A 24,001-nucleotide genomic window follows, 5' to 3' on the forward strand; every position below is an offset into this window, starting at 1 on the left:
CTTGCACAACAGGCTCAGATGAGAACCTCCAACACTCAGACTCCATTTTTTCTTAGTATGAGCTTTCCTTTCTCTATCATGTACCAGAAGGACATTTCTATTATTTTTGTACCACCTCACCTCTCTTCCCATCATACATGTGACACTTTCAGTCATCATACTGCGCAGCACAGAGTATTTTAGCTTTTTTTTGAGTCCGAGACTTGGGAACATTAAGAAACCCTGAAATACAACACCGGTTTACTGAAGCATTTTTAATTGAACGATGACATAAAAATTCACCAGAAATCTTCCTAAGTCCAAAAGGATGACTCTACTTTACAAAATGCAGTACAAAAACAAAGGCAAAATAAAAATAGAAAAGTTCTTTATAATTTGTCCTTCAGGTCACGTCTGCTTCATTGGAGCAGGGATATTGGCAGAGGCTTGCTCCAGGAATGCCAGCGGCCCTTGTGGCATCTCACTCGGCTTCTTAGGCGGACCATTAATCTCCTCTAGGACTTGCTGCCAGCTCCGTAACTTAGCCAGGTGCTTCTGAATGAGCGCTTCCTTCCTCTGCAGCTCGCTACGAAGTTCTGTCACATCCTATCAGGAGCAAATGTAGAAAAAAAAAGAAAAAGGCAATTTATAAGGTAGCAAGGTATGGATGGTGGCAAAGCAGCAAGCAATGCTCCCTGGCAGGAGAAGAAGTTTTGCTGCCATCTCTACTGTGGTCATATTTAATGGGGATTTCTAGGATCTGAAAAACATGGCTGCTTTCTTCTACAAACAGCAGCATATCTGTCAGCCAGATACAGTAGGGGAAATAAGTATTTGATCCCTTGCTGATTTTGTCAGTTTGCCCACTAACAAAGACCAGAACAGTTTATAATTTTAAGGGTAGGCTAATTTTAACATTACAAAAAATCACATTGTATAAATTATATAAATTGATTTACATTTACATTTTGCAGTGAGAAATAAGTATTTGATCCCCTACCAACCATTAAGAGTTATGGCTCCTACAGACCAGATAGATGCTCCAAATCAACTCGTTACCTGCATTAAAGAAAGCTGTCTTACATAGTCACCTCTATAAAATACTCCTGTCCACAGACTCAATCAGTCAGACTAACCTCAACAACATGGCCAAGACCAAAGAGCTTTATAAGGATGTCAGGGACAAGATCATAGACCTGCACAAAGCTGGAATGGGCTACCATAAAACCATAAGTAAGACGCTGGGTGAGAAGAAGACAACTGTTGGTGTAATAGTAAGAAAATGGAAGAAATACGAAATGACTGTCAATCGGCATCGATCTGGGGCACCATACAAAATCTCACCTCGTGGGATATCCTTGATTATGGTGAGAGATCAGCCTAAAACTACACGGGGGGAACTTGTTAATGATCTCAAGGCAGCTGGGACCACAGTCACCATGAAAACCATTGGTAACACATTACGCCGTAAAGGTTTAAAATCCTGCAGTGCCCGCAAGGCCCCCCTGCTCAAGAAGGCACATGTGCAGGCCCGTCTGAAGTTTGCCAATGAACACCTGGATGATTCTGTGAGTGACTGGGAGAAGGTGCTGTGGTCAGATGAGACAAAAATTGAGCTCTTTGGCATTAACCCGACTCGCCGTGTTTGGAGGAAGAGAAATGCTGTCTAGAACCCAAAGAACACCATCCCCACTGTCAAGCATGGAGGTGGAAACATTATGTTTTGGAGGCGTTTCTCTGCTAAGGGAACAGGACTACTTCAGTGCATCAATGGGAGAATGGATGGAGCCATGTAACGTAAAATCCTGAGTGACATCCTCCTCCCCTCCGCCAGGACATTAAAAATGGGTCATGGCAGGGTTTTCCAGCAAGACAGTGACCCACAACATACAGCCAAGGCAACAAAGGAGTGACTCAAAAAGAAGCACATTAAGGTCATGGAAAGCCCTAGCCAGTCTCCAGACCTTAATCCCATAGAAAACGAATGGAGGGAGATGAAGCTCCGAGTTGCCAAGCAACAGCCTCAAAATCTTAATGATTTAGAGATGATCTGCAAAGAGGAGTGGACCAAAATTCCTCCTGACGTGCGCAAACCTCATCATCAACTACAAAAATGTCTGACTGCTGTGCTTGCCCACAAGGGTTTTGCCACCAAGTATTGAGTTTGCCAGAGGGTTCAAATACTTATTTCTCACTGCTTAATGCAAATAAATTTATATAATTTATACAATGTGATTTTCTGGATTTTATTTGTGATATTCTCTCAATGTTAAAATTAACCTACCTTTAAAATTACAGACTGTTCATGTCTTTGTCAGTGGGCAAGCTTACAAAATCGGCAGGGGATCAAATACTTATTTCCCCCACTGTATGTCTTGTACTGCAGCTCAGCTTCGTGGAAATTAATGTGGACAGATGTTTCTAGAAAGAAGCAGCCATGGTTTTCTAATCCTTCTGGACTCTCCCTGTAGGATCTCCCCATGAATAGCAGATTTGCATTAGATTTTTTTGCATTTTATCTGTATGTAACAGGAGCGGTTTTGCTGGGAAATTGCAGCAGATTTTAGCCTATGCCTTGAAAAAAGTGAAATCTACAATTAATTCCACAAAACAAATTATTAAGTCAATTTCTGCACAAAAATCTTCAGCAATGTATAAATGAGATTGATCAGGTCAATCAGTAAGCTGGTACTGTATTACTTTCTGGATTTCCACATGCAAATCCACCTGGGACATCACTCACAAATATGCAACACGTGAACATACTCGTCAGGCTGCGGCTGCCTGAGGCTACGTTCACACGATCCGGATTTTGATCCGGATCCGTAGCGGATTTTCAGCTGCGGATCCGGATCAGTTTTCCATGTTGGTTACAGTACAATGTAACCCAATGGAAAACCAAAACCGCTGTGCTAACGATCCGTTTTTCCGCTGGAAAATCCGCGCGGATTTTCCAGCGGAAAAAAGAAGTAGCATGTCAATTCTTTCAGCGGATTCCGCACTGGTTTTCCAGCAGCTCCAATAGGAAACTGCTATTGGAAACCCGCAGTGGAAAACGCTGAAGAAAAAGGATCAGAAAACGCAGCTCAAATTCACTGCGGAATTTAGCTGCCGTTTTCCAAAAACGGGCAGGCAAAAAAAAGGATGTAAATCCTGATCGTGTGAACGTAGCCTTAGGGTATGTGCACACGTCAGGATTTCTTGCAGAAAATTCCTGAAGAAAACCGGACATTTTCTGCAAGAAATCCAAATGCGTTTTTTGCATTTTTTTTCCCCAATGCATTAAATAGCGGAAAAAACGCGAAAAATCCGCAAAATTAATTAACATGCTGCGTTTTTTACCGCGATGCGTTTTTTCGTGGAAAAAAACGCATCATGTGCACAAAAATTGTGGAATGCATTCTAATTGATGGGGTGCATATGTATGCGTTTTGTATAGCGAAAAAACGTGAGAAAAACACGTGTGCACACAGCCTTATAGGCACTTGTACGAAGTATAGTGTTATTCTATTTACATCTGCAACAGTCCCGCACAGCGCTCCATCAGTCTTACAGTGGACACGTCTGCCACCTGACCGACCATGCTGACTTACAGTGAGGTCTGTTGGGGTGCACAGGTAGAGGGATACCCCCCAGGTAAAGTGATAGACGCTTTTATCTCTTGTGCCGGGCTGGACATGACTTATCTAGTGTATTATGCCTGTAAGTGGCACAACTCCTATATTGCAGCCTTGTACATACAAGTGTGGCGGTGACTGGTGCTGAAGCTTTGGCCCTTCCATAGCGCTAATCAGTGCGGGCCCTAAAGACAAGTCAGGAATGTTTAAGGGGAATCTGTCAGCAGAGAATGACTATTCTAAATCAAGCAAAGGTGCTCAGTGAACCCCCTGGTTGTGGCCAAACAGTCCCATGCGGTTTCCCTCCTGCTTGTCCGCTCCATCTCTGCCCCCTCTATTTTGATTGACAGCTCTGGCTATATAAAGTCAGAAAAAGGGAAAACAAGTAGGTGGGAAGATGCACTAAACTGTTTGGCCACATCAGTGGTGCACCAAGCGCCTGTTCTTGGTTGGACCAGTCTTCAGCGCCGACAGTCCCTTTTAAACATGTTAAACACATTGAATGTCTGTTGGGCGAGCGATGATTCAGCTGGCAGACATCCTATCCGTCTGTCTCATACAGAGGGGCGCGCGTTCTGTGTTCTCTATGAGGGAGCTATTGCTTGGCATGTCCGGCTGCAGATCATCTTGGGGTGACAATGACCGGCAGGCCAAAATCAGACATTCCATTTAATTATTCCCCAACAAATTGTCAGGGGGATTCCAGACACAGAGTGTGGGACGATCCTGGTGATATTGGTGGGCTCAGCTGACATTAAGCGAATGTGTATGGAGGTTTAAGTCCTGGAGACCTCTTTGAGATAAGCCAGTTTGCTATGGAGACATCCTACTTGTGCGCATCATCCTTAGGAGTAGTGAGGAGATGACATGGTCCTCACAGTAGGATATTCACCTCCTTAATAACCTGCTCCGGCTTCTGGACAGACAGCTGTAACCTCTTCTGTAGGAAGAAACATTCTGTTTGTCTGGCCACATCCAGGAACTTCTGAATACACTGTTCAACGCCTGCGGAGGAGAGGAGACGACAGGGAAGGACTTATGGTGCTACCACATAACAGACGCAGCATGGACCCCAGGGCTGGGGCTGTAGGCAGACATTTGCAGTAAAGCGCTTTCACAACATTTCAGCAGTAAGGGGACCATCTGCTAAGTCTCTGTGCCCATCTGAAATGACGGAAACTTTCAGAAAAAAGTATAAAATGGAGTTCACGTGAGTCTATGGCCTCGTTGGTGAATTATCTAAATTCCATCTCAAATGCAGTCACATTTCCACACTCCTGGCATTTATCCCCCTCCTTGTATTGCGTCCTGTATGCTGAACATGTGGTAATCGCCCCACCATCGAGTACAGGGCATTACACCTTAGACACCTCATTTCCACTCATCTCACCTTTCCTCCACGTCTCTGAATGAATTGTGTTTCTCATGCTGGGCAGCAGACTGTACAGTTTCAGTATCGGAGCTGTGTTATATTATATTACCTTGTAACTGTGGGAAATTTCTGTGGGATAGGACGGGAATCATGGAATCCGTAGTTCTTTACATACATAATTTAGCCAACAAAAGCCAAAGCATTATCAAAAAAGGTAATAGTGAGAAATAACGACCTCTGAGAAATGGTTTGGTATGGAGAGTGATGTGGATACTTGAGGAAAAAGTAGAAAAACCCCTATAAATGACAGACGCAGCTTCTCGGTATGTGTTACCTGTGCGGATCTCCTCCTGGTCTGTGCCGTTCACATAGTCCTGGCTCACGAGAGAAGCAAAGCAAGCCTGTAATAGAGAGGAAAGCCATTCACATCTACCATTTCTGAGGCGGCCATGTTATAACGTTGCCCCGACTAGGCGCCCTCCTCTTAGGAGCAAGTGTCTTAGAGATCAACTAAAGTGTGAGCGACATCAGCCTTCTCCGCCAACAAGCTGCGGAAAACCATGAAACAGACAGAGGGCAGGAACACGGCTGCTCTGCAAGCACCCAGGAGAGGACGGGACATGTCTGACCTCCATGCCCGGCCGGGCAGTCAGGGAAGGACTGGGGTCACACACCCCTAAAGTAGAGACATTGTAGTAAGGGATGCTGTGTATCGCTCAGGGTGCACCAAGTACCGGAAACACTAACAATTTCTTCTGTAGTTCAGTGATTTCCAGCTGTTACCGGACTACAACTCCCAGCACTCCCTACCACACATACTGAGAGTTGTGATTTCCTAACAGGTTTGACACCATAGATGTAGACTGGCTGCATTTACATGCACCGTCCTGTTTCTTCTTGTGGAGAGTGACATGCCAGAGTAAGGAGGCTTATAGGCCATACAATGCTCCTCTGGGAAATTAATTATACAAATTGTTTCTTCACAGAGTAAGAGGACTTAACTCTAGTGACACCTACTGGAAGTAGCAATCCTAAGTCAATATTGACCCTTTAACGAGCCTTGCCATATGACTTTGGATAAAAGCTAAACCTGAGACTCAATTTGCAGACGTGTTTTGAGGTATTGCCCCTCCTCAGTGCAAAGCCTCAGAGGCCTCTGACTTAGGTCTAAAGGGTGGCATCTCTCTTTGTGGGGAGTGACATGCCTCCAGGGAGCATTGTATGGCCTATAAGTCTCCTTACACTGGCATACTAGACATGTCACTCTAAACATGGAGATATTACCCCGTAGACCGCAGTCAGAGGCCTCTCACACACTAAATCAGATCTCATGCTTTGCACTGAGGAGGAGTTACACCTCCAAACATGTCTGCAAATTCAGATTCTGGTTTGGCTTTTATCCTAAGCCATGTGGCAAGGCTCGTTAAAGGGTTAATAGTGACTTTTAGGGTTGCTACTTACAGTAACCGATCTTAGACGGAGCAACTTGTATGGATAAAGTCTCGGTGTAGCCGCAACCGGCATTATCATAAAAAATCACTGGAAACCATCAAGACACATTCACACAATACTTTTTTGAGGGGGAGCAAGTCCAACAACCATCTTCAGGAAGCGGCTGCTCTTTTTTTCTTTGGAGATTTTTTTCTGCTAAGTGTCTCTGGAAGAGTTTTCCTTTTTTTTTTATCCTGAAGTGGTCACTGCAGCCTCGTGATGGGACAGTGCAAAGTTTGGAGAAGTTTCGAAACCTCTGGATCTGCTTTATAGAAGTGTCTTTTGTTTGGTTTTTTCTCTAAAGGTTTTGAAAAAGGGCTAGTAGGATGAAGAATAAAATCAGCTTAAAAACTGTTACTTTTTATTTCATAAACCAATAGTACACAAGAAGATTCGACACTCAGTAATAGGTTTTCAGAGAAATCTGCTTCTATCTCCTCCTGGACTGATCGCTTTAAAAATTCTCAATTCTTGGATAATTCGGAATTCACTGTTACATTACTGGGTCGGGAGATGACAGTTGGTGCCGATAAGATTCTATGTAGATGGAGGGGGAGGAGCTAAAGGCAGAGCTCCTCCCTCCTCCGCTCTACAGGGAATCTCATCAGCACCAACTGTCATCTCCCGTCTCAGTAATGGGATTTTGAGAATAAGAGGAGTCCTGGAGGAGAAGGAAGCAGAAATCACTGACACGATATATTACAAAGTGTCTAATCTTCATGTGTACTATCAATTTATGACAGAAAAATGAAAACAACAACTACTTTTTTTTTTTTTTTATAAAAAACCCTCACCATATTAGCAGCACAGTGGATTTCCCATAGAAATGAATAGGAAGTTTTCCAATTGTTTTTCAGGAGGATTTGGGAGCAGATACAGTCCAAAAAGGAGTCCTCAAAAACTCAGTGTGAACATAGCCTTATGGTGCCTTCACATTGGGTCTGAGCAGCCCTGTCCATGGTTACGTCACCATCCCCCGCAATACAGGATTCGGACGGATTCACCGACAGGGCCATAGACTATGATGGTGCGGACAGAGAGAACGTGGGCTCTGACGTGCGTCATTTTCGGGCGTGTACACCTACCAGTGACAGACACAGCCCCCTACATCCGAATGTCCGCCTCCAGTAGTCATATACACCTGGAAATGACACACAGCAGAGCCCACCCTCGCTCTGTCTGCACCATCATAGTCTATGGCCCCAATGGCTCATGAGTCTGAGTCCCATTTTGCGGGGGGACTCAGACATAAGCCCCCACGGGGCCAAGGAATGGTGCCTGATCGTAATGTAAAAATCTTAGAACACAGGGAATGCTGGTTACTGTGGTGCACACAGCGCAGGTCACTAACCACCAGAGACCCCGGTGTTACTGACATGGCGGCCTGCAGACCCCTCCTGCCATCCAACGCCCCAGTAATAAACGGAGCAGCCGTAACAGAAGGCAGCGGGATCTGCCATAGCGGGGGCAAAATACTAATCTCTTCCCACAGACCAAGATCTCCGGTATACAGAGCTGGGGGAGGGTCTGCAGAGTGGGGGGAGGGCCTGCAGAGCTCAGGAGCTGGGGGGGGGGGGACCTGCAGAGCTCAGGAGCTTGGGGGGGGGGGCTGCAGAGCTCAGGAGCTTGGGGGGGGGGGCTGCAGAGCTCAGGAGCTTGGGGGGGGGGGCTGCAGAGCTCAGGAGCTTGGGGGGGGGGCTGCAGAGCTCGGGAGCTTGGGGGGGGGCTGCAGAGCTCGGGAGCTTGGGGGGGGCTGCAGAGCTCGGGAGCTTGGGGGGGGCTGCAGAGCTCAGGAGCTTGGGGGGGGGGCTGCAGAGCTCAGGAGCTTGGGGGGGGGCTGCAGAGCTCGGGAGCTGGGGGGGGCTGCAAAGCTCGGGAGCTGGGGGGGGCTGCAGAGCTCAGGAGCTGGGGGGGGGCTGCAGAGCTCAGGAGCTGGGGGGGGCTGCAGAGCTCAGGAGCTGGGGGGGGGCGAGGCTGCAGAGCTCAGGAGCTGGGGGGGGGGGAGGCTGCAGAGCTCAGGAGCTGGGGGGGGGCTGCAGAGTTCAGGAGCTTGGGGGGGGGGCTGCAGAGCTCAGGAGCTTGGGGGGGGGGCTGCAGAGCTCAGGAGCTTGGGGGGGGGGCTGCAGAGCTCGGGAGCTGGGGGGGGCTGCAAAGCTCAGGAGCTGGGGGGGCTGCAGAGCTCAGGAGCTGGGGGGGGCTGCAGAGCTCAGGAGCTGGGGGGGGCTGCAGAGCTCAGGAGCTGGGGGGGGGCTGCAGAGCTCAGGAGCTGGGGGGGGGGCTGCAGAGCTCAGGAGCTGGGGGGGGGCTCCAGAGCCAGGGGGACTGCAGAGCTCCAAAGCTGGGGGGGGCTGCAGAGCTCGGGAGCTGGGGGGGGGGGCTTCAGAGCTCAGGAGCTGGGGGGGGGGGCTGCAGAGCTCCAAAGCTGGGGGGGCTGCAGTGCAGGGGGGGCGGTGCAGGGCTCTAGGTGTATGATGTAGGGGGAGAAGCACTAGTGTACTGTGTGTATGCTGGGACTTGTAGTACAGACCAAGATCTCCGGTATGGAGCTCCGCAGCTGGGGGGGGGCTGCAGGTGTATGATGTAAGTGCACTGGTGCATGCTGGGACTTGTAGTACACACCAAGATGTCATGTATACAGCTCCAGAGCTGGGGGGCTGCAGTGCCCCACGTGTATGATGTAGGGGGAGAAGCACTAGTGCACTGTGTGCATGCTGGGACTTGTAGTGCGGCTGCAGACCACTAATATACACATCCCTCCATCACCTGCAGACTGTGGCTGTCCAGCTGCTGTGGAACTACAACTTCCAGCATGTTGCCGTCATCAGGGAATGCTGGGAGTTGTAGTCGGACGGCCTCAGTTTGCAGACTGCACGTTCCTACCTCGAACGAGGACTCCAGCTCGTCCACCAGGGTGCAGTTCTGGTTCTTCGCCCCGGGAGGCGTAGACATGAGCCCAGGCCCTGCTCCAGGCTGCATGGGCGGCGGAGGCCCGGGAGGCTGCCCGGAGAACATCCCGCTGAGAGAAGACGCCATGAAACAGAACAAAACAGGGCTAATGACGTCACCGGAAGCGTTCCCTCATAACAACTACTGGCATGCGGCCGCCTCCGCCATCTTTGATTTGGTAACTGGGGTTTTTTTAATGCTTTATTTTCGGAACAGAATGTTATTCCCAACACCAGAGTATGTTATGTCAGTAGCTGGGAATCACGACACAGTGGTAAAGCGTGGAATAACAGTTACAGTCATGTTGTTTCTTAGCCACCAGATGGCGCCGTAGTACTGGCAGTGGGCTAGAAACGAGACCAGGGACCGCGCTGCTCAGACTCGCACTGCTGTGGGGACGTCTCATGGGGAAAGTCTTTGCACAGGCCTGAACATTCCCGTCCTGCACTTGTGTTGTACATTCACAGATGTAAGGCCGGTTTCACACGTCAGTGGCACCGGTACGTGTGGTGACAGTTTCTGATGGGAAAATCGGTACCGGAGTTATCCGTGTGCTCACGTGGCACATCAGTGCCCTATGGGAGGTGGAGCCGCATATTCATCCCTGTAATGAGCGGTATCACATGACCGCTCATACAGGACAAACTTCGGCGCTGAGAGGAGGCATCGCTTGAGCTGGGTGAGTATTTTAATGCCAGCGGGCGGGCGCACGGGGTGGGAGGTGACCACGAACTTTATTTTAAACACACACAAAAAAAACCCCTAGATTTTTCATTCCTTCTCTCCAGTGAACGCTGCTGGGGAGAAGGAATGAATGCCGGCTTCAGCACCACACACAGGGGGGACAGCGCTTAACTCTAGCGCTGTCTCGTGCACGGTGTGGTCCTCAGTCGGCACATGGACGGCATCCATGTGCGGTACGTGTTGACATGCACCCATTGACTTTAATGGGTCCGTGCGCTCCCACGAACACTGACTTGTCTCCGTGTTTTTCAAACGGACACTCGGTCCGTGAAAACACGCTGACATGTGCAGAGACACATTTATTTTAATGTGTCTACGTGAGTCAGTGTCTCCGGTACGTGAGAAAACTCTCACCACACCTACAGGAGCCACTGACATGTGAAACCGGCCTAAAGTAAATGTGTCTCTGCACATGTCAGCGTGTTTTCACGGACCGAGTGTCCGTTTGAAAAACACGGAGACAAGTCAGTGTTCGTGGGAGCGCACGGATCACACGGCCCCTTAACCCCTTTACCCCCAAGGGTGGTTTGCACGTTATGGACCGGGCCAATTTTTACAATTCTGACCACTGTCCCTTTATGAGGTTATAACTCTGGAACGCTTCAACGGATCCCAGTGATTCTGACATTGTTTTCTCATGACATATTGTACTTCATGATAGTGGTAAAATTTCTTTGATATTACCTACGTTTATTTGTGAAAAAAACGGTAATTTGGCGAAAATTTTGAAAATGTAGCAATTTTCCAACTTTGAATTTTTATACAATTAAATCACAGAGATATGTCACACAAAATACTTAATAAGTACCATTTCCCACATATCTACTTTACATCAGCACAATTTTGGAACCAAATTTTTTTTTTGTTAAAGAGTTATAAGGGTTGAAAGTTGACCAGCAATTTCTCATTTTTACAACACCATTTTTTTTTTAGGGACCACATATCATTTGAAGTCATTTTGAGGGGTCTATATGATGGAAAATACCCAAGTGTGACACCATTCTAAAAACTGCACCCCTCAAGGTGCTCAAAACCACATTCAAGAAGTTTATTAACCCTTCAGGTGTTTCACAGGAATTTTTGGAATGTTTAAATAAAAATGAACATTTAACTTTTTTTACACAAAAAAATTGCTTCAGCTCCAATTTGTTCTATTTTACAAAGGGTAACAGGAGAAAATGGACCCCAAAAGTTGTTGTACAATTTGTCCTGAGTACGCCGATACCCCATATGTGGGGGTAAACCACTGTTTGGGCGCATGGCAGAGCTCGGAAGCGAAGGAGCGCCATTTGACTTTTCAATGCAAAATTGACTGGAATTGAGATGGGACGTCATATTGCGTTTGGGGAGCCCCTGATGTGCCTAAACATTGAAACCCCCCACAAGTGACACCATTTTGGAAAGTAGACCCCCTAAGGAACTTATCTAGATGTGTGGTGAGCACTTTGACCCACCAAGTGCTTCACAGAAGTTTATAATGCAGAGCCATAAAAATAAAAAATCATTTTTTAACAAAAATGATTTTTTCTCCCCCAATTTTTTATTTTCCCAAGGGTAAGGGAAGAAATTGGATCCCAAATGTTGTTGTCCAATTTGTCCTGAGTACGCTGATACCTCATATGTGGGGGGGAACCACTGTTTGGGCGCATGGCAGAGCTCGGAAGGGAAGGAGCGCCATTTGACTTTTCAATGCAAAATTGGCTGGAATTGAGATGGGACGCCATGTTGCGTTTGGAGAGCCCCTGATGTGCCTAAACATTGAAACCCCCCACAAGTGACACCATTTTGGAAAGTAGACCCCCTATGGAACTCATCTAGGTGTGTTGTGAGAGCTTTGAACCCCCAAGTGTTTCACTACAGTTTATAACGCAGAGCCGTGAAAATAAGAATTCTTTTTTTTCCCCACAAAAATTATTTTTTAGCCCCCAGTTTTGTATTTTCCCAAGGGAAACAGGAGAAATTGGACCCCAAAAGTTGTCCAATTAGTCCTGAGTACGATGATACCCCATATGTGGGGGGAACCACCGTTTGGGCGCTTGGGAGAGCTCGGAAGGGAAGGAGCGCCATTTGGAATGCAGACTTAGATGGAATGGTCTGCAGGCATCACGTTGCATTAGCAGAGCCCCTGATGTACCCAAACAGTAGAAACCCCCAAGTGACCCCAAATTGGAAACTAGACCCCCCCAAGGAACTTATCTAGATGTGTTGTGAGAACTTTGAACCCCCAAGTGTTTCACTACAGTTTATAACGCAGAGCCGTGAAAATAAAAAATCCTTTTTTTTTCCCACAAAAATTATTTTTTAGCCCCCAGTTTTGTATTTTTCCAAGGGAAACAGTGTAAATTGAAGGCCAAAAGTTGTTTTCCAATTTGTCCTGAGTACGCCGATACCCCATATGTTGGGGTAAACCCATGTTTGTGCACACGGGAGAGCTCGGAAGGGAAGGAGCGCCGTTTTACTTTTTCAACGCAGAATTGGCTGGAATTGAGATCGGACGCAGTGTCGCATTTGGAGAGCCCCTGATGTGCCGAAACAGTGGAAACCCCCCAATTATAACTGAAACCCTAATCCAAACACATCCCTAACCCTAATCTCAACTGTAACCCTAACCACACCCTTAACCCGGACACACCCCTAACCCTAATCCCAACCCTATTCCCAACTGTAAATGTAATCCAAACCCTAACCGTAACTTTAGCCCCAACCCTAACCCTAGCCCTAATGGGAAAATGGAAATAAATACATTTTTTTAATTTTTCGTAACTAAGGGGGTGATGAGGGGGGGGGGGTTGATTTACTATTTATTTTTTGCGTTACCACATTTTGAGTGCTATAATTTTTCAAAATTTTGGTCCAGAGAGTCATGTGAGGTCTTATTTTTTGCGGGACGAGTTGACGATTTTATTGGTAACATTTTCGGGCACGTGACTTTTTTTGATCGCTTTTTATTCCGATTTTTGTGAGGCAGTATGACCAAAAACCAGCTATTCATAAATTTATTTTGGGGGAGGCGTTTATACCGTTCCGCGTTTGGTAAAATTGATAAAGCAGTTTTTTTCTTCGGGTCAGTACGATTACAGCGATATCTCATTTATATAATTTTTTTTATGTTTTGGCGCTTTTATACGATAAAACTATTTTATAGAAAAAATAATTATTTTTGCATCGCTTTATTCTGAGGACTATAACTTTTTTATTTTTTTGCTGATGATGCTGTATGGCGGCTCGTTTTTTGCGGGACAAGATGACGTTTTCAGCGGTACCATGGTTATTTATTTCCGTCTTTTTGATCGCATGTTATTCCACTTTTTGTTCGGCGGTATGATAATAAAGCGTTTTTTTTTTTTTTTACGGTGTTCACTGAAGGGGTTAACTAGTGGGACAGTTTTATAGGTCGGGTCGTTACGGACGCGGCGATACTAAATATGTGTACTTTTATTATTTTATTTTTCTTTAGCTAAAGGAATGTATTTATTGGAACAATATTTTTTTATTATTATTATTTATTTAGGATTTTTTTTTTTTAATTTTTTTACACATTTTTTTTTATTTTTTTTACATTTTTACTTTGCCCCAGGGGGGGACATCACAGTAAAGTGACAGATCGCCAATCTGACACTTAGCTGTGCACTGTGTCAGATCGGCGATCACACAGCACAGTAGGGAGGCTTCCCTGCGCCTGCTCTGAGCAGGCGCTGTGAAGCCACCTCCCTGCAGGACCCGGATGCAGCCCCGTGGCCATTTTGGATCCGGAGACTGCAGGGAGGAGACGCTCGGCACAAGGTGAGCACATCGCCTTGTACCGATCGTCTCAGGGAAGCCCGCAAGGAGCCCCCTCCCTGCGCGATGCTTCCCTATCCCGCCAGTACACTGCGATCATGTTTGATCGCAGTGTGCCGGGGGGGTTAATGTGCCGGGGGCGGTCCGTGACCGCTCCTGGCACATAGTGCCGGATGTCAGCTGCGATAGTCAGCTGACACCCGGCCGCGCTCCCTCCGTGAGCGCGGCCGATCGCGCTGGACATACTATTCCGTCCTTGGGAAGTAGGGCCCACCCCACATGGACGGAATAGTACGTCCGATGACAGAAAGGGGTTAAAGTCAATGGGTGCATGTCAACACGTACCGCACACGGATGCTGTCCGTGTGCCATCCGTGTGCGTTTTTCCTGTCATAGGGTTAAAATTGTAAAAATTGTTGCAAGACACGGACACACGTACAGCACACAGACAGCACACGGACCTTAAAAAGCATACTCACGGACATCACACGGATCCCACACGTATAGTCTACGTGAGCACACGGACACGGATAACTCTGGTACCGGTTTCTCCGGTACCGGAATTATCTGGACGTGTGAGACTGGCCTAAGAGACAGAGCTGTTTTTTGCTTGGTTCTTGCTATAGGAACTTTTGGGGTTTCTTTTAGGGGTCAAAGAACCAGACAGGTGAATATTGATTTTTTTTTTACAGTTGTGATAAAAACAAAAACATATCACTTATGTCGCCATTTTCCAAGACCTGTAACATTTTCATTTTTCAGGATCTGGGGCTGTGAGATCTTATTTTTTGCGCCCGAGGGGTTTTTATTGATACCACTTTGCAATGTTGCAGCGACCAAAAACCATAATTCTGTAGTTTTCTTTTCTCATTACGCTGCTTACCGAGCGGATTAATTCATGTTATATTTTAATACATCGTTATATAATATATATTTGTAATTGTTTAATGGGGCAAAAATGGGGAGACTTGAACTTTTGTGGAAATTATTTTTTTTTTAATATTTTTAATTTTTTATTTCCTTAGGGAACTTGAAGCTGTGATCGTTTGATGGCCTTTGCGGTACATAACGCTGCGTCAGCGCCTATGAATGCCAGCCATAAGCCGGGGTTCACAGTAGCATCGTAATGACAGGTGCAGAGGTCTTCTGCAGACCCCTGACTGTCATGACAAACCATTGGCGCCCCACAATCACGTGTCAGGTTCACCGATGGTCAGGGCCGGCCTTAACGGCAGGCAGTCCAGGCAGCTGCCTAGGGCCCCCACTCCCCTATGCATATAATGGGGTGCATTATACTAGGGGAAGTGAATTACATAGATGACTATAGCGGTGCATTATACTATATGGAGAACTATGAGGAGTGTATTATACTATATAGAGGACTATGGGGAGTATATTATACTATATGGAGAATATTTGGGCACATAATATTATATAGAGGACTATAGGGTGTGCGTTTTACAATATGGAGGACTGCAGTGCACATTATAATATATGGAGGACTATGGGGTGTATTATACTAAAGCAAAATGCTGCCTATTCATCGAGTGATTGGATTGTTTATGCAGCAACAAAAATCATTGTTCTCTGCAGCACATCGCCAGTGCAGATGTGCTGTTGATAACATGATGCTGTATGGGGACAGATTGATCTAATAGTGATTGTTCTGTCCCAATCTTTCTTCCCAGTTGGTGTAGAGAGGCCGGGAAACAAGCGTCGAATTACTTCAGTATTGTCGATCACACTCGTTTAGCAGCCTGAGATCAGCGCATGTAAATACAACTGAAATACTACTGTGTGATGTGCAATATGTTAGCATTTGGGGCCCCATTTTAAACTGTTGCCTAGGGCCCCACTTTGGCTAAAACCGTCCTTGCCGATGGTCAGAATGAATTATGTACTTCTGGCAAGCGCGTGTTAAATCCCACCGTCAGTGATTCACAGCAGCACATGATGACTAATTAAATCAGCCATCATGTGTGGGGAAAGCTGTCAATATGATCACTGCACCCCTAGATGAATTCATTGGGGAGTGTAGTTTGTAAAATGAGTTCACATATAGGGGGCTTCTGTTGTTATGGCACCTAAGGGGCTCTGCCAGTGTGACACGGCACTCACAGCAAAATCTGAACTCCAATATGGCGCCTCTTCCCTTCTGAGCTTTGCACTGTGCCTCAAAATTAGTATTCCCCCACATATGGGGTGTCCGCCGTACTCAGGAGAAATTGCACAACAAATTGTATGGGGGGGGGGGGGGGTCAAGGTGCTCACTACCCATCTAAATACAAAATAAATTCATTGAGGGGGTCTAGTTGTCTAGTTTTTAAAATGGGGTCACTTGTGGGTGGGGGAGGGGAGGGGTAGTGTTTCCATTGTTTAGGCACATCAGGGGCTCTCCAAACGGGACATGGTGTCCGCTAATGATTCCAGCAAATTTAACATTTAATAATGTCAAAAGAAGCCCTTCCAAGCCCTCCCGTGTTTTCTCCCTCATATTTTATGATGCAATTTTTCCTATTACCCTTATGAAAATGCTAAAATAACATTTTTGTGTGGAAAATGTGATTGTTTTATTTTCACTGCTTACCTTTATACATTTCTAAGCACCTGAGGGTTCAACAAACTCCTCACACATCTAGATCCGGTCCCTGAGGGGTCTAGTTTCCAAAATGGTGTACTTGTAGGGGGTTTCCACTGTTTAGGCACATCAAAGTCTCAAACGTGACATGGCGTCCGCTAATTGTTCCAGCAAATTTTGCATTCAAAAAGTCGAACGGCGCTCCTTCCATTCTGATCTCCGCCGTGCGCCCAAACAGTGGTTTTCCCCCTCTGAGGTATCAGCGTACTCAGAAAAAATTGCACAACAAATTTTGTTGTCCATTTTTTTCTTCCTGTTACTCTTGTGAAAATTAAAAAAAAAAAAAAAACAATTCCTGTTTTTTTTCCCCACATTCCAAAAATTCTTGTGACACACCTGAAGGGTTAATAATCTTTTTGAATGTGGTTTTGAGAACCTTGAGAGGTGCAGTTTTCAGTATGATGTCACTTTTGGGTATTTTCTATCATAAAAACCCCTCAAAGTTATTTCAAATGTGAGGTGGTCACAGAAAAAAAAAAAAAAAAGAAATCGCTGGCCAACTTTCAACCCTTATAACTTCTCAACAACAACAACAACAGTTTAACCCCTTTACCTCTGAGGGTGGTTTGCACTTTAATGACCGGGCCAATTTTTACAATTTTGACCATTGTCCCTTTATGAGGTTATAACTCTGGAACGCTTCAATGGATCCTGGTGATTCTGACATTGTTTTCTCTTGACATATTGTACTTCATGATAGTGGTAAAATTTCTTTGATATTACCTGCGTTTATTTGTGAAAAAAATCGAAATTTGGCGAAAATTTTGAAAATTTCGCAATTTTCCAAATTTGAATTTTTATGCAATTAAATCACAGTGATATGTCACACAAAATACTTAATAAGTAACATTTCCCACATGTCTACTTTACATCAGCACCATTTTGGAACCAAAATTTTTTTTTGTTAGGGAGATATAAGGGTTAAAAGTTGACCAGCAATTTCTCATTTTTACAACACCATTTTTTTTTTAGGGACCACATCTCATTTGAAGTAATTTTGAGGGGTCTATATGATAGAAAATACCCAAGTGTGACACCATTCTAAAAACTGCACCCCTCAAGGTGCTCAAAACCACATTCAAAAAGTTTATTAACCCTTCAGGTGTTTCACAGGAATTTTTGGAATGTTTAAATAAAAATGAACATTTAACTTTTTTTCACACAAAATTTACTTCAGCTCCAATTTGTTTTATTTTACCAAGGGTAACAGGAGAAAATGGACACCAAAAGATGTTATACAATTTGTCCTGAGTACGCCGATACCCCATATGTAGGGGTAAACCACTGTTTACGAAGCGAAGGAGCGCCATTTGACTTTTCAATGCAAAATTGACTGGAATTGAGATGGGACGCCATGTTGCGTTTGGAGAGCCACTGATGTGCCTAAACATTGAATCCCCCCACAAGTGACACGATTTTGGAAAGTAGACCCCCTAAGGAACTTATCTAGATGTGTTGTGAGCACTTTGACCTACCAAGTGCTTCACAGAAGTTTATAATGCAGAACCGTAAAAATAAAAAATCATATTTTTTCACAAAAATGATCTTTTCGCCCCCAATTTTTTATTTTCCCAAGGGTAAGAGAAGAAATTGGACCCCAAAAGTTGTTGTACAAATTGTCCTGAGTACGCTGATACCCCATATGTGGGGGGGAACCACCGTTTGGGCGCATGGGAGGGCTCGGAAGGGAAGGAGCGCCATTTGGAATGCAGACTTAGATGGAATGGTCTGCAGGCGTCACATTGCATTTGCAGAGCCCCTAATGTACCTAAACAGTAGAAACCCCCCACAAGTGACCCAATATTGGAAACTAGACCCCCCAAGGAACTTATCTAGTTGTGTTGTGAGAACTTTGAACCCCCAAGTGTTTCACTACAGTTTATAACGCAGAGCCGTGAAGATAAAAAAAAATAAAAAATTTCCCCCAAAAATTATTTTTTAGCCCCCAGTTTTGTATTTTCCCAATGGTAACAGGAGAAATTGGACCCCAAAAGTTGTTGTCCAATTTGTCTTGAGTACGCTGATACCCCATATGTGGGGGGGGAAACCACCGTTTGGGCGCATGGGAGGGCTCGGAAGGGAAGGAGCGCCATTTGGAATGCAGACTTAGATGGAATGGTCTGCAGGCGTCACATTGCGTTTGCAGAGCCCCTAATGTAGCTAAACAGTAGAAACCCCCCACAAGTGACACCATTTTGGAAAGTAGACCCCCTAAGGAACTCATCTAGATGTGTTGTGAGAGCTTTGAACCCCCAAGTGTTTCACTACAGTTTATAACGGAGAGCCGTGCAAATAAAAAAATTTTTTTTTCCACAAAAATTATTTTTTAGCCCCCAGTTTTGTATTTTTCCAAGGTTAACAGGAGAAATTGGACCCTATATATTGTTGTCCAATTTGTCCTGAGTACGCTGATACCTGATATCTGGGGGGGAACCACCGTTTGAGCGCATGGCAGAGCTCGGAAGGGAAGGATCATCATTTGCAATGCAAACTTAGATGGATTGGTCTGCAGGCGTCACATTGCATTTGCAGAGCCCCTAATGTACCTAAACAGTAGAAACCCCCCACAAGTGACCCAATATTGGAAACTAGACCCCCCAAGGAACTTATCTAGTTGTGTTGTGAGAACTTTGAACCCCCAAGTGTTTCACTACAGTTTATAACGCAGAGCCGTGAAGATAAAAAAAAATAAAAAATTTCCCCCAAAAATTATTTTTTAGCCCCCAGTTTTGTATTTTCCCAATGGTAACAGGAGAAATTGGACCCCAAAAGTTGTTGTCCAATTTGTCTTGAGTACGCTGATACCCCATATGTGGGGGGGGAACCACCGTTTGGGCGCATGGGAGGGCTCGGAAGGGAAGGAGCGCCATTTGGAATGCAGACTTAGATGGAATGGTCTGCAGGCGTCACATTGCGTTTGCAGAGCCCCTAATGTAGCTAAACAGTAGAAACCCCCCACAAGTGACACCATTTTGGAAAGTAGACCCCCTAAGGAACTCATCTAGATGTGTTGTGAGAGCTTTGAACCCCCAAGTGTTTCACTACAGTTTATAACGCAGAGCCATGCAAATAAAAAAAAAATTTTTTTCCACAGAAATTATTTTTTAGCCCCTAGTTTTGTATTTTCCCAAGGGTAACAGGAAAAATTGGACCCCAAAAGTTGTTCTCCAATGTGTTCCGAGTACGCTGATACCCCATATGTTGGGGTAAACCCCTGTTTGGGCGCACGGGAGAGCTTGGAAGGGAAGAAGCACTGATTTACTTTTTCAACGCAGAATTGGCTGGAATTGAAATCGGACGCCATGTCACGTTTGGAGAGCCCCTGATGTGCCGAAACAGTGGAAACCCCCCAATTCTAACTGAAACCCTAATCCAAACACACCCCTAACCCTAATCCCAACGGTAACCCTAACCACACCTCTAACCCTGACACACCCCTAACTCTAATCCCAACCCTATTCCCAACCGTAAATGTAATCCTAACCCTAACTTTAGCCCCAACCCTAGCCCTAATGGGAAAATGGAAATAAATACATTTTTTAAATTTTTTTAATTTTTCCCTAACTAAGCCGGTGATGAAGGGGGGTTTGATTTACTTTTATAGCGGGTTTTTTAGCGGATTTTTATGATTGGCAGCCGTCACACACTGAAAGACGCTTTTTATTGCAAAAAATATTTTTTGCGTTACCACATTTTGAGAGCTATAATTTTTCCATATTTGAGTCCACAGAGTCACGTGAGGTCTTGTTTTTTGTGGGACGAGTTGACGTTTTTATTGGTAACATGTTCGGGCACGGGAGATTTTTTTGATCGCTTTTTATTCCGATTTTTGTGAGGCAGAATGACCAAAAACCAGCTATTCATGAATTTTTGGGGGAGGCGTTTATACCGTTCCGCGTTTGGTAAAATTGATAAAGCAGTTTTTTTCTTCGGGTCAGTACGATTACAGCGATACCTCATGTATATAATTTTTTTTATGTTTTGGCGCTTTTATACGATAAAAGCTAATTTATAGAAAAAATAATTATTTTGGCATCGCTTTATTCTGAGGACTATAACTTTTTTATTTTTTTGCTGATGATGCTGTATGGCAGCTCGTTTTTTGCGGGACAAGATGACGTTTTCAGCGGTACCATGGTTATTTATATCCGTCTTTTTGATCGCGTGTTATTCCACTTTTTGTTTGGCGGTATGAGAATAAAGCGTTGTTTTTTGCCGCGTTTTTTTTTTTTACGGTGTTCACTGAAGGGGTTAACTAGTGATATAGTTTTATAGGTGGGGTCGTTACGGACGCGGCGATACTAAATATGTGTACTTTTATTGTTTGATTTTTTTTTTATTTAGATAAAGAAATGTATTTATGGGAATAATTTTTTTATTTTATTTAGGAATTTTTTTTTTTTACACATGTGGACATTTTTTTTTAACTTTTTTACTTTGTCCCAGGGGGGGACATTACAGATCGGTGATTTGACAGTGTGCACAGCACTCTGTCAAATCGGCGATCTCACTTAGAGTGCAGCAAGCTTACCAGCGCCTGCACTGAGCAGGCACTCGGTAAGCCACCTCCCTCCCTGCAGGACCCGGATGCCGCGGCCATCTTGGATCCGGGACCTGCAGCGAGGAGGGAGGTAGGAGACCCTCGGAGCAACGCGATCACATCGCATTGCTCCGGGGGTCTCAGGGAAGCCCGCAGGGAGCCCCCTCCCTGCGCGATGCTTCCCTATACCGCCGGTACACCGCAATCATGTTTGATCGCGGTGTGCCGGGGGTTAATGTGCCGGGGGCGGTCCGTGACCGGCACATAGTGCCGGATGTCAGCTGCGATAGTCAGCTGACACCCGGCCGCGATCGGCCGCGCTCCCCCCGTGAGCGCGGCCGATCGTGCTGGACGTACTATTCCATCCTTGGGAAGTAGGGCCCACCCCACATGGACGGAATAGTACGTCTAATGACAGAAAGGGGTTAAATCACAGAGTTATGTGACACAAAATACTTAAGTAACATTTCCCACATGTCTACTTTACATCAGCATGATTTTCGAACCAAATTTTTCTTTTTGTTAGGGAGTTAGGGTTAAAATGTTGACCAGCAATTTCTCATTTTTACAACCACATCACATTTGAAGTCACTTTGAGGGGTCTATATTATAGATTGGTGTCACTTTTTGGTATTTTCTAAAAACTGCACCCCTCAAGGTGCTCAAAAACCACATTCAAGAAGTTTATTAACCCTTCAGGTGCTTCACAGGAACTTTTGGAATGTTTAGAAAAAAAACAAAAAAACGAACATTTAACTTTTTTTGCACAAAAAAATTTACTTTAGATCCAATCTGTTTTATTTTACCAAGGGTAACAGGAGAAATTGAACCCCAAAAGTTGTTGTACAGTTTGTCCCGAGTACCCCGATACCCCACATGTGGCGGTGTTTGTTTGGCAGCCGTCACACACTAAAAGACACTTTTTATTGCAAAAAATAGTTTTTGCGTCTCCACATTTTGAGAGCTATAATTTATCCATATTTTGGCCCACAGAGTCATGTGAGGTCTTGTTTTTTGCGAGACGAGTGGACATTTTCAACGGTACCATGGTTATTTATATGTATCTTTTTGATCGCGTGTTATTCCACTTTGGTTGGCGGTATGATAAAGCATTGTTTTTTTGCTTTTTTTAATTTTTTGGGTGTTCACTGAAGGGGTTAACTAGTGGGACAGTTTTATAGGTCGGGTCTTTACGGATGCGACGATACTAAATATGTAAACAAAAAACACAAATATGTAGTTATTGGAGCAATATTTTTTCTCTTTATTTAGGAATTTAAAAAATATATATTTTTACACAGTGCAATATATATATTTTACTTCTTTATATTGTCCCAGGGTGGGACATCACTATATAGTGTCAGATCGCTGATCTGACACTTTGCACAGCACTGTGTTCAGATCAGCGATCTGACAGGCAGTGTAGGCTTGCCGGCGCCTGTTCTTAGGCACTGAGAAAGCCACATCCCTGCAGGACCCCACGGCCATCTTGGATCTGGGGCCTGCAGGGAGGAGACCCTCAGAACAATGCGAACACATCGCGTTGTTCTGAGGGTCTCAGGGAAGCATGTAGGGAGCCCCCTCCCTGCGTGATGTTTCTCTATGCCACCGGAACGCTGCGATCTTGTTTGATCGCAGTGTTTCGGGGGTTAAAGTGCTGGGAGCGGTCCGTGACTACTCCTGGCACATAGTACCGGGTGTCAGCTGTGATAATCAGCCACGCTTCCCCCGTGAGCGCAGCTGATCGCGAATGACGTACTATCCCATTGATGGTCATACGGGCCCAGGTCACCTCGATGGGAAAGTATGTCTGATGTCAGAAAGGGGTTAAAAAATTGTGCCAATGTAAAGTAGATATGTGGGAAATGTTATATAAGTGTCACCAAAAAATATATAAGAATAAAACTGCAATAAGGGTCTTATCCGATGACAATAGAATGTTGGGGAAAAGTAAGATACACTCACCTTGCTGAGTTTCTTAATGGCAACACATGAACGGCATGTAACAGCTGCTGCACAGATACCGGTCGAGAGGACGACCACAGGTCTGAGGAAAACGACGGGAGGTATCACGCATGCGGTTCTGAGATGAAATCCTAAAAACCTGATTTGTCCTGATGAAGAGGTCCTGTGTGACCTCCAAACGCGTGGACTCATAAACCTGTTCCAATAAATGTTTAAGGATTTCAAAATAGTTAAGGACACAAGAGTATGTGCACACGTTCAGGTTTTTTTTCACGTTTTTTCACGATAAAAACTCGTTAAAAATGCATTCTTAATGTTTTGTGCACATGGTGCCTTTTTTTCCGTGAAAAAAAAAACGCATCGCGTTAAAAAAAAGCAGCATATTTATTAATTTTGTGGATTTTCCCGCAATTCTATGCATTTGGGAAAAAAAATGCACAAAAAAACGCAACAAAAATGCATGAAAAAACGCAAAAAAACGCATGCGGATTTCTGGCAGAAATGTCCGGTTTTTGTCAGGAAAATTTCTGCAAGAATTCCTGACGTGTGCGCATAACCTAAGAATTCAAAATGTGAAAATTGCAACGTTTTCCAAATGTTTGCCATATCTTTGTTTATAAATAAAAAAAAAAAAACCACAACGCAAATCGTAGCAAATAAATTTTACCCCCATCATGCAGTAAAATATGTCAAGAAAAAAAAAAAAATCTCAGAATCAGTGGGAGCTGCTGAATCGTTTCAGAGATTACGTCATAAAAAGGGACAGTGGTCAGAATTGTAAAAATTGGCCCGGTCATTAACGCGCAAACCACCTTCAGGGGTAAAGGGGTTAATTCATCTGGAAGGTCATACTGACAAAAATCAGAAAACCCCCCCCCCAAAAAAAAAATAAGTAATATATTAATAAGTAATAAATAATAATAAAATAA

General features: G+C 44.8%; 1 protein-coding gene across 1 annotated transcript; it reads right to left on the reverse strand.

Annotated features, from left to right (window-relative positions):
• Window positions 1-234: 234 nt before the first annotated feature.
• MED28 (mediator complex subunit 28) lies at window positions 235-9,534 on the reverse strand. Its single transcript, XM_077280007.1, has 4 exons — window positions 9,340-9,534; window positions 5,303-5,369; window positions 4,489-4,601; window positions 235-585 (listed from the first exon to the last, which is right to left on the reverse strand). The coding sequence occupies exons 1-4, from the start codon at window positions 9,490-9,492 to the stop codon at window positions 388-390; spliced, it is 531 nt and encodes a 176-aa protein (XP_077136122.1). The 5' UTR covers window positions 9,493-9,534; the 3' UTR covers window positions 235-387.
• Window positions 9,535-24,001: the final 14,467 nt, after the last annotated feature.

Source organism: Ranitomeya variabilis, chromosome 1 (assembly GCF_051348905.1).
Source record: "Ranitomeya variabilis isolate aRanVar5 chromosome 1, aRanVar5.hap1, whole genome shotgun sequence".
Taxonomy (NCBI): Eukaryota; Metazoa; Chordata; class Amphibia; order Anura; family Dendrobatidae; genus Ranitomeya; species Ranitomeya variabilis.

Excerpts from the sequence above, each read along its gene's own strand:
- MED28 (XM_077280007.1), bottom strand. The coding sequence starts at position 9,492 with ATGGCGTCTTCTCTCAGCGGGATGTTCTCCGGGCAGCCTCCCGGGCCT. Across the intron at positions 5,370-9,339 it reads AGCTGGAGTCCTCGTTCGAG|GCTTGCTTTGCTTCTCTCGT; the intron begins GTAGGAACGTGC and ends TCTCTATTACAG. Across the intron at positions 4,602-5,302 it reads CCAGGAGGAGATCCGCACAG|GCGTTGAACAGTGTATTCAG; the intron begins GTAACACATACC and ends TCTCCTCCGCAG.